At 38.8% G+C, this 10937-nt stretch overlaps 1 protein-coding gene across 4 annotated transcripts in view; it reads right to left on the bottom strand.

The window, feature by feature from the left end:
• The window catches only part of BTBD8 (BTB domain containing 8), a 125445-nt gene that overhangs the window by 106329 nt on the left and 8179 nt on the right, over nucleotides 1-10937 (bottom strand). For 2 of the 4 annotated variants that reach the window (XM_037744134.1, XM_017544147.2), the window contains exon 2: nucleotides 10536-10733. The exons of the other annotated variants lie outside the window; for them this stretch is intronic. In XM_037744134.1, coding sequence (XP_037600062.1) covers nucleotides 10536-10733 — 198 coding nt within the window. The remainder of the gene's footprint in view (nucleotides 1-10535; nucleotides 10734-10937) is intronic. 4 annotated transcript variants of the gene reach the window in all.

Raw genomic sequence — 10937 nt, 5'->3', positions numbered from 1 at the left:
CCAAAAAAAAAAAAAAAAAAATAAGTAAACATAGGCATAAATCTTCATGACCTTGGATTAGGCAATGGTGCCTTACATATGATACCAGAATTGCAGAAATTAAAGATGTCTGATTTCCAGAATACCCTAAAAAAGAACCCATAGAATGAAAGAATACTTCTGCAAATCATGTCTGATAAGAGTCTATTGTCCCAGTATATAGAGAGAACTCTTAAAACATAATAGAATAAAGAGAAATACTTCAACTTTAAAATGGGCAAAGGATGTGATTAGTTTCCAAATATGTAAAAATGACTGACAGGCATACAAAAATTGCTCAATATCATTAGCTATCATGAGAATGCAAATGAAAACAGTAAGATACCAGTTCACATCCACTAGGATAGATATATTTTTTTTAAAAAAACCCAGATAACATGTTGAGAATATGGAGAAATTGGAAACTTTGTACATGCCGGTGGTAATGTAAAATGGTACAGCCGTTTTGGAAAAGAATCTGTCAGTTCCTCAAAAGGTTAAACAGAGTTACTATATGACCCAGCAATTCCACTCCTAAGTATGTAATACAAGAGACTTGAAAATGTATGTTCACACAAAAATGTGTATATAAATGTTCATAGGAGATTTATTCATAACAGTCAAAAAGTTGAAGTAACTCAAAAGCCTATCATCTGATGAATGGGCAAACAAAATATAGTATATCCATATGTAGGGGGGATTAGGTAACATAGCAGGCCTGACTGCTATGCCTTGAAAGATTTATTTACAAGCTTGGTCCTTGGCTAGTATCTGGAAACATGGATTTGGGTGGTGTTCTTGGCATTCTCTAAATGTAAAGGTGGCTCACTGTGTCTAAATCGTTTATACAAGCAATAGTTTATGCTGAACACTGACTTTCCTCCTGGGAGTCTCAAATTCGGGTACACATTGGGCAGGAGTACTTACATGACCAATTCCCAATAAAAAAACCCTGGGCAACGAGCTTCTAATGAGCATCCCTTGTTGCCAACATTTCAGAAGCATTGTCACAACTCATTGTTGGGGAAATTAAGTATGTCCTCTGTGATCTCACTGGGAGAGGACCCTTAGAAACTGGTGCCTTGATTTTCATGAACTTTGCCCCATACAGCTTTTCCTTTTGTTTCCTTTCTTTGTAAATTATAGCGTTCAGTATGACTATATGCAAATCATCAAACCTGAGGATGATCCTAGTGACCCCTGATCTATCATATAATAAAATATTCAGCCATAAAGGGAATGAAGTATTGATACGTACCACAACATAGATGAACTGTGAAAATATCATGTCAAGTTTAGAAAACCAGACATAAAAGGCCATATACTCTATGATTCCATTTATATGAAATGACCAGAATAGGCAAATCCATAAAGACAGAAAGTAGGTTGTTTGCCAGGGGCTGGGTGTAGGAGGAAATAGGGGTGACTGCTAATGGCTATGGGGCTTCTTTCTGGGATAATAAAGATATTCTGGAATTAGTGATGTTGGTGGCACAACATTGTGAACATATTAAACCACTGAGCCATACACTTTAGAAGGGTGAATTTTACAGTATGTGAAAATTATACCCATTAAAAAAAAGAGTAGATGGGAGAAAAGGAATTGGTGAGAGTGTGATCGATAATTCTCTATAAGCTTTGATGTGAAAAGGAACAGAACATTAGGGTATTAGCTGGTAGAGTATTAGCTGAAAGTGAAGTCAGGTCAGGAAAAAGTTATTTTTTAGGTGGGGGAGAAAAATACCATGCTTAAGTGAGGAGATCTAAGACAGAAGAAATTTTCTGTGGAAAAATGAAAACTGCTAGAACAATGTCCCTGACTAGGTGAAAAGGAATAAGATGAGATCTGGTGGACAAATAGAGGATTTGATTTTAGAAGTACTGACAGTTCATCAGTAATAACAGGGAGGAAAATAAAGCATATAGGCACAGACACAAGTATGTGAATTGATATGGAAGAAGTCTGTAAAAGTTCTCACTGCTTTGAGTTTATCAGTGAAATAGAAAGCAATGTCATCAAAAGTGAGAATGAAGAGGAACAGCTGAAGGTTCAGGAAACAGGAAGTATAAAATAATACTCCAGGAAAGTGGGAACTCAAATAGGACTAGGGAAATATAGGTGATTGGCCACATGCTATGGCTGATGCCTATAATCTCAGCACTTTCGGAGGCTGAGGTGGGAGGACGACTTAAACTCAGGAATTCTAGACTAGCCTGGGCAACACAGCATGATCCCATCTCTATAAAAACTAGAAAACTTAGCTGGGTGTGGTGGCATGCACCTGTAGTCTGAAGTCCCAGCTACTCGAGAGGATCACTTGAGTCGGGGTGTTCAAGGTTACAGTAAACTATGATTGCACCACTGTACTCCAGCATGGGCAACAGAATAAAACACCATCTCAAAGAAAAAAAGAAAGAAAAAGAAAAAAAGGAAATATAGGTGATTGCATGTAGTATGACTAACAGCACTAAGTGCCTACTGGTTGTTAGCATGACTATGTGTTTTTCCAGCCACATTCAACTGTGTGAATGCAGAAGTAGAGAAGTCAGAGTTGAATGTAAGATTTGGGGTATTGACATACAAATCAAATTCAAAGGGAACAGTAGAGTTGAAGCTGAATGTAAAGGGAGTAGTAAAATGATAGCAAAAGGAATTTAAGCTGAGTAAGGAGGAAAATGAGGACATAAGAGGATCAAAGACAATTAAAATATAGGCTGGACTTGGTGGTTCATACCTATAATCCCTGCACTTTGGGAGGCTGAGGTGGGTGGATCACGTGAAGTCAGGAGTTCGAGACCAGCCTGGCCCACATGCCAAAACCCTGTCTCTATTAAAAACACAAAATTAGCTTGGCATGGTGGCAGGTGACTATAATCCCAGCTACTTGGGAGGCTGAGGCACAAGAATTGCTTGAGCTTTGGAGGCAGAAGTTGCAGTGAGCTGAGATCATGCCACTGTCCTCCAGCCTGGGTACTCAAAAAAAGAAAAAAAAGTAGTAAGATTAACTCTACCAGGACCTGCAATTAATGAATTATTGGACTTGAAGTCATAAAGGGAATAAGCTAGAAAGACAGGATGTAGAAGTTAGAGAATAAGATTCCTGGCATCAAGATTATGGGGGCTGCAGCTATTGGTAACAGCACTACTTAGGATTTGACATGGCAGTGAGTAGTTGAGGTAGAGTGGATAACAAGATTACTAGAAGACAGGAACTGAAGGCACTGAGAGACCAGGTTACTGGAAACATCATCTATATAGCAATTGCAATTACTAAGACACAAACTTAGGAAAATTGACAATAGTAGCTAAAATCTTTCAGGAATGAGGACTGATCTGGTAGTCTGTAGATGATTGTCCTGTAATATAGACTAGCAAACGACAGTCAACGATAGGGGAGTAAGAAGGAAGGAGGCAAGGACATTCATGAATGTCTCAAATGTACCGGAATTTTGGTGTTATTCAGGTATAGTGAGGCCAACAGATCAGGAGATAATTGCCATTGAAAATATAATTTGTTAGTTATAATTTACAAGAAGAAGGGGTGCACCATACAGGGCCACACAGGGAAGCAACGGGATCTGTCAGAAGCAGCAAGGGGAAGGCACGGATAAAAGCCTTTATTGGGATTTTCAAGGGAAGGAATGAGCAAGGCAAAGTAAACAACTGAACAGGACCAGGATTGGATTGTTTGAATAATGTTGGCTGGCTCTGGGCTACAAGAGTGATCCGTAGTTGTCTGGTACCTGATTATGGGATGACTAGGGGAAAAGAATATCTCCTGAAATATGAGAACCAGATAGAGAATGTGGATATATGGGTTGGTGCACGTACTTAGGATTGGCTAGTTCTCAGGCAAGTCATTTACTATCTCTAGGAATTAGCTAACCCTGGGAGGGGCAGTCTTCTCCCCCAACCCCATCAACAAGACCCCAGATACCAGAAAGAAAATACAACAAGGAAGACACCTATTCCAAATACTTTTAATCCTTGTAGTATAAAGAATGTGGAAGAGACAATGGCCACTACCAAAGAAAGCTTGCAGAGGAAATGATATTCTTTGTTCTGTGTTCTTTTATGTGTTTACCTGAGTGAGACTTTATCCTGGCATCTCCCAGCTCTTGATGTTAAACTAAAAATTCAAAGGTCCTCCCTCTTTTCTTTAACTCTCACATGCACATGCATTCTCAAAACAATAATCAGGTTATGATCCTGAATTGAATTTTAATCATGAGGTCATAAAGCAAGCACAACTTTCCACTGACAATCATTTGACCCCTATCTGAAGTCACTGCATATAAACCAACTTTTCAAAGGCTGTATTTCACATTCTAACTCAAGTGCACAAAGTGCACACCAAAGGGTTATAACAAGTAGCAACATAAAAGATTATCTCAAAATTGTTATCCGTTACTTAAAAAGAAAAGATATTTCACAAAGCAAAACTTCAAGAAATTATTTTATCAGAATTTTCACTGGAAGAAATTTTCATGTCAACATTTTCCACTGTACTGCTTTCCTTTTGCCTTCTTTTCATACAAATTTCAAAGCAATCTGCTTTAAAAAAAAAAAAAAAAAAAAAAAAGGGCACGTTCCAAGTTATTTCTGTGTGCAAGACACTACATGAGGCACCATTGGAGATGTGCACATCAATGAGACAATCTAATCTCAAGGAGCTTACATAATTACAGACACACACAACTAACCTAATACAAAACAGAATATGATTAAGTGCTTAAAATAGAGCACTGTGGAGTGATATGAAGCACAAAGCTAGCTACTCCAACTGCTTTCTTTGAAATGAGAAAACTGAAGCTAAAAAAATAAAACAAGATAATGCACAGTCGGAAGATCTCATTGCCAAGTCCAGTCCAGTGCTTCCTCCACTCTCCCCTACTGGGTCTAACTCAATCTTTTCTAATCACTTTTTTTTTTTTTTTTTTTTTTTTTTTTTTTCTCCTCCTTGTTACCCAGGCTGGAGTGCAATGGCGCGATCTCGGCTCACCGCAACCTCCGCCTCCTGGGTTCAGGCAATTCTCCTGCGTCGGCCTCCTGAGTAGCTGGGATTACAGGCACGCGTCACCATGCCCAGCTAATTTTTTGTATTTTTAGTAGAGACGGGGTTTCACCATGTTGGCCATCTAATCGCTTTTAATGATAGCAAATAACAGATACCATTGATGTAATGTCTCCCTTTCTCTACTGTATAAAAATTTGATCTATGCCAAGGATCTTTTTGTTTTGTTTTAAGACAGAGTCTCACTCTATTGCTCAGGCTGGAGTGCAGTGGCATGATCTCTGCTCACTGCAACCTCTGCCTCTGGGTTCAAGCCATTCTCCTGACTTAGCCTTCTGAGTAGCTGAGACTACAGGTGAATGCCACCACACCTGGCTAATTTTTGATATTTTTAATAGAGACAGGGTTTCACCGTGTTAGCAAGGATGGTCTTGATCTCCTGACCTTGTGATCCGTCTGCCTCGGCCTCCCAAAGTGCTGGGATTACAGGCATGAGGCACCACTCCCAGTCAGGATCTTCTTTTAAACATACGCTCAACAGCTGAAGAAACGTATAATTTCATAGCAGCTACTATTATGAATATCATATTAATCATGAGATCATAAAGCAAGCACAACTTTCCACTGACAATCATTTCAGCCATATCTGAAGTCACTACCTATAAAACAATCTTATTCCATCCTAAGTGCTTTATAACCATCATAATTAACACTCACGACACCACTATAGGTGTTATTAATGTGTCCATTTTTCAGATGAGGAAACTAATGGTGAGTGATTAGTCTAAGTTCACACAGAAGTGGTAGACCTGGCTTCACTACAAAGCTTGTTTTACAACAACTTTCTACCACCTACTAGAAGAAAAAAGTGTACACTTTAAAATCAGTATTTTGGCCCAGGACAGTGGCTCACCCCTGTAGTCCTAGCACTTTGGGAGGCCAAGACGGGTGGATCATCTCAAGTTCAAGATCAGCCTGATCAACATGGAGAAATCCGTCTCTACTAAAAATACAAAATTAGCTGGGCATGGTGGTGCATGCTTGTAATCCCAGCTACTTGGGAGGCTGAGGCTGGAGAATTGCTTGAACCCGGGAGACGGAGGTTGTGGTGAGTCGAGATTGCGTCACTGGACTCCAGCCTAGGCAGCGAGACCAAAACTCCGTCTCAGAAAAAAACATAAAGTTGGTATTTCAAACTCAACGATGAGCCTATAACCTATACTGAAAAAAACATAATGATTTTCTAAGTTGTACTTAAAGTATCTGCTTAAATTATAGTATATTAAGTTCTTTTAATGAACACAGGAAGCCAAGGTTAGGCAACTTTCCATTTATGCTTTCCATAGGAGCTTCACACATGAAACAGAAATTATAATAAAGAAAAAAGGCAGGCCGGGTGTGGTGGCTCAAGCTTATAATCCCAGCACTTTGGGAGGCCGAGGCGGGTGGATCACGAGGTCAAGAGATCGAGACCATCCTGGTCAACATGGTGAAACCCCGTCTCTACTAAAAATACAAAAAATTAGCTGGGCATGGCAGTGCATGCCTGTAATCCCAGCTACTCAGGAGGCTGAGGCAGGAGAATTGCCTGAACCCAGGAGGCGGAGGTTGCGGTGAGCCGAGATCGTGCCATTGCACTCCAGCCTGGGTAACGAGCGAAACTCCGTCTCAAAAAAAAAAAGAAAAGAAAAAAAAAGAAAAAAGGCAACTGCTAAAGCATAAAATGAATAAGCCAAATCACATAAATACACTTAAAATGTAAAAGATAATTTTCTATACTAATGCAAATGTCATTTTTATTATAGGCAAAAACCGTGTCAGCAAAACTAAAAGACTGGCATGTAAAAAACTTCTGGGATATAAGGATAGATATAAAAGATACATAAGGACATAAAAACACAAAAATCCAACTGAATTCTCATACAAAAACAGATGAGTGATACTGGCCTAAGGACAGACATACCAACCAATGGAATAAAACTGAGAAATCAGAAATAAACCCTCACATTTACTGGTGAATTAGCTTAGGCTGCCATAATGAAATACCATAGACTGAGTAGCTTAAATAACAGAAATTTATATCTCAGTTTTTGGAGGCTAAAAGACCAAGATGAAGTGCCAGCATGTCGGGTTCGGGTGAGGGATTCCTGGCTTCCAGACACCATTGCCTCACTGTGTTCTTGGATGGCAGGGATAGAGTAGGTGTGCACATAAGCTCTCTGGTGCCTCTTCTTTTTTAATTTTTTGTATACAGTCTTACTCTGTTGCCCAGGCTGATGCAGTGGCATGATCTTGGCTCACTACAACCTCTGCCTCTAGGCTCAAGTGATCCTCCCACTTCAGCCTCCTGAGTAGCCAGGTGCACACCACCACATCCAGCTAATTTTTTGTATTTTTGATAAAGATTGGGTTTTGGCATGTTGCCCAGGCTGGTCTCAAACCCCTGGACTCAAGTGATCCACCCACCTCAGCCCCCCTCAAAGTTCTAGGAATACAGGCATGAGTCACTGCACCCGCCCTGAGTCTTCTTATATAGGCACTAATCTTTATGAAGACCTCACCCTCATGAACTCATCTCAACCTATCTCCCAAAGGCCCCATCTCCATCTACTATCACACTGAGGGTTAAGGCTTCAACATATAAATTTTGGGTGGAGACAACTGCAGTCCACAGCAATGGGCAACTGATTTTCAATAAGGGTATCCAGAAAATCCAAGGAAAAGAAGGGAGTGGAGGAGGAAAAAATTGGTGCTGTTGACAACTGCATATCCACATACAAAAGTATGAAGCTAGACCCCTTCCTTATGTGATACATGGCAACTAACTCAAAATGGATATAGACCTAAATGTAAGAGCTAAAAATATAAAACCATAAACTTCTAAGAAGGAAATACAGGAGTAAGCTAGGCATAGAGGCACATGCCTGTAATCTCTGCTACTCAGGAGACTCACTTGAGCCCAGGAGTTACAGACCAGCGTATGAAACACAGCAAAACCCTGTCTCAAAAAATATATATGCATACACACACGTACACAGACACAAGTGTATTAGTCTGGTTTTGCATTGCTATCAAGAACTACCTAAGACAGGGTAATTTATGATGAAAAGAGGTTTAATTGACTCCCAATTCCCCAGGCTGTACAGGAAGCATGGCTGGGGGGGCCCCAGGAAACTTACAATCAAGGTAGAAGGTGAAGAAGAAGGAAGCATGTCTCACATGGCCAGAGAACGAGGAAGAGCTCTAGAGAACAACAGGGACGTGCTACACACTTGTAAACAACCAGATCTCCTGAGAACTCACTATCATGAGAACAGCCCACTAGGCCCCTCATCCAACACTGGGATCACAATTTGACATGAGATTTGGGTAGAGACACAAATCCAAACCATATTAACGAGTAAATTTTCAAAACCCTGGATTAGGCAATGGTTTCTTAGCCATCACACCAAAAGCACAGTGACAAAAGAAAAATTAGATAAGCTAGACTACATAAGATTTTTTTTTTTTTTTTTTTTTTTTTGGAGACAGGAGTCTTGTTCTTTTGCCCAGGCTGGAGTCCAGTGGTGCGATCTCCACTTGCTGCAACTTCCACCTTCTGGGTTTGGGTGATTCTCCTGCCTCAGCTTCCTGAGTAGCTGGGATTTCAGGCATGCGCCACCATGCCCAGCTAATTTTTTTGTATTTTTAATGGAGACGGGGTTTCACCATGTTGGCCAGGCTGGTCTCGAACTCCTGACCTCAGGTGATCTGCCCACCTTGGCCTCCCAAAGTGTTGGGATTACAGGTGTGAGCCACTGCACCCAGCCTGACTGCATAAGAATTTAAAACTTTTGTGTCATAAATTATAACATCGAGAAAGTGAAAAAACAATCCAGAGAATGGGAGAAAATATTTATAAATCATATGTGTGATGAGTCTAATATTACAACATATATAAAGAGCACTTATAAGTCAATAATATAAAGATAAACCAATTTAAAAAGGGCAAAGGATGTAGGTAGTTCTCCAAAGAAATAAAAATGGCAAAAAGCGTACAACAATATGCTCAACATCATTAGTCATCAGGGAAATATAAATGAAAAGTACAATAGGATACCAGTTCACATCCACAAGGAGAGTAATAATAAAAAATACAGAAGATAATAACGAGTATTGCTGTGGATGTGGAGAAACTGAAGCCCTCATTCACTGCTCATACACTAAATATAAAATGTTATAGCCAGTTTGGAAAACAGTTTAGTAGTTCCTCAAAAGGTTAAACATAGTTACCATATATGTGACCTAGCAATTCCACTCCTAGGTATATACTCAAGAAAAATAATAACATAGGTTCACAGAAAAATTTGTATATAAGTGTTATGGCAGCATTATTCATAAAAGTCAAAAAGTATTAATAGAAACAATTTAAGGCCATGAATGGATTAACAAAATATGGAATAGCCATACAATGAAATATTATGCAACAACAAAAAGAAATTAAGCACAGAATGAAGAGTAATGTAAACTAATTTCTCCCATTATTTATCTGATGACAATTCTGAGCTTAAAATGGGGCCCCAAAATTACTAAAAAGTCCAACTGATGTTCTGTTTTCAAAAAAACAATTTGACCAAATACAAGTTACTATGGTCTGACTGTTTGTATCCCCATATCCCCCAAATTCATATGATAAAACTTAATCCCCAATGTGGTGGTATGAAGAGGTGGTGCATTTAAGAGATGACTAGGTCATGAGGACTCCACCCTCCTGAATGGGATCAGTGCTCTTATTAAAAATACCCAAGGAAGTTTATCCCTTTTGCCATATGAGGGCACAGAGAAGATGCTATCTTCAAGGAACTAATCCTCACCAGGCACTGAATCTGGTGGCGCCTTGATCTTGGACTTCCCAGACTCCAGAATTGTGATCAATACATTTCTGTTGTTCACCAATTATGCAGTCTAAGGTATTTTGTTATAGCAGCCAAAATGGACTAAGAAATAAGCCATGAGAATTAAAACAGTTATGATGTTATATTTTTATAAATATACATATTTTAAAGTTTCACATACCAACAATACAAAAGTCAGTATATAGCAATGGTTCTCAAGAAGGGGCAATTAGGCCCCCCAGAGGACACCTGGCAATGTCTGAAGACATTTCAGTCACAACTAAACATCGTAAAATGCACAGAATTGTCCCCACAACAAACAATTATACAGCCTGAATGTCAATAGTGCCACTACTGAGAAACCTTGGCACATTTCTGCTACTACAGAGCACACCATTTCTCCTTTCTCAGGATCAGTCTTAGGTTAATGCTTAGCCTCTACCACTAGTAAGCTTCTAGTGTTAATACTTAGCCTCTACTAATACTAATTACTAAGATAATTCAGAATTTGAGTGAATGGGTTTTTCTTATCAGATTATAAAATACATATGAAAATATATTAAATAAAAACATACATGTTAAAAATAAGCAATTACATATTAGACATATGGATAAAGAAAGCACTTACTGTAAAAACCTTCTAAATTCTGAAGCTTCAACATTCTCCACAGCGACAGGATCATGATTTGTTAAACTATTTGATGTTTGTCCAATAGTATGAAAATAGAAGTCAGGAACCCTTGTTAAAAGGACTGCTTTGTGTGCTTTGAACAAAGTACAACCTACAGAGAAGGTAACATCTGTATGGAATTCTTCCCTTAGAAGCCTATAAATAAAAAGGAATCAAAATTTAATTAGTGATGCTAAGAAACAAATACATATTTTTATAAAGTAGATTTAAAATGACACATAAGCTAAAAAAATAGAGGCAACATAAAGTTAATTTAAAAATGAGCTTGTTCTCAGTTCATTCAGAAGAACATTGTTTAATATTGGCTTAGAGCCTAATTTTTTTTTTTTTTTTTTTTTT

The sequence above is a fragment of the Cebus imitator genome, unplaced genomic scaffold (assembly GCF_001604975.1).
Source record: "Cebus imitator isolate Cc_AM_T3 unplaced genomic scaffold, Cebus_imitator-1.0 Scaffold166, whole genome shotgun sequence".
NCBI classification, from domain to species: Eukaryota; Metazoa; Chordata; class Mammalia; order Primates; family Cebidae; genus Cebus; species Cebus imitator.
Note: the sequence above shows the minus strand (reverse complement) of the source record. Positions and strands in the feature narration are given on the sequence as shown.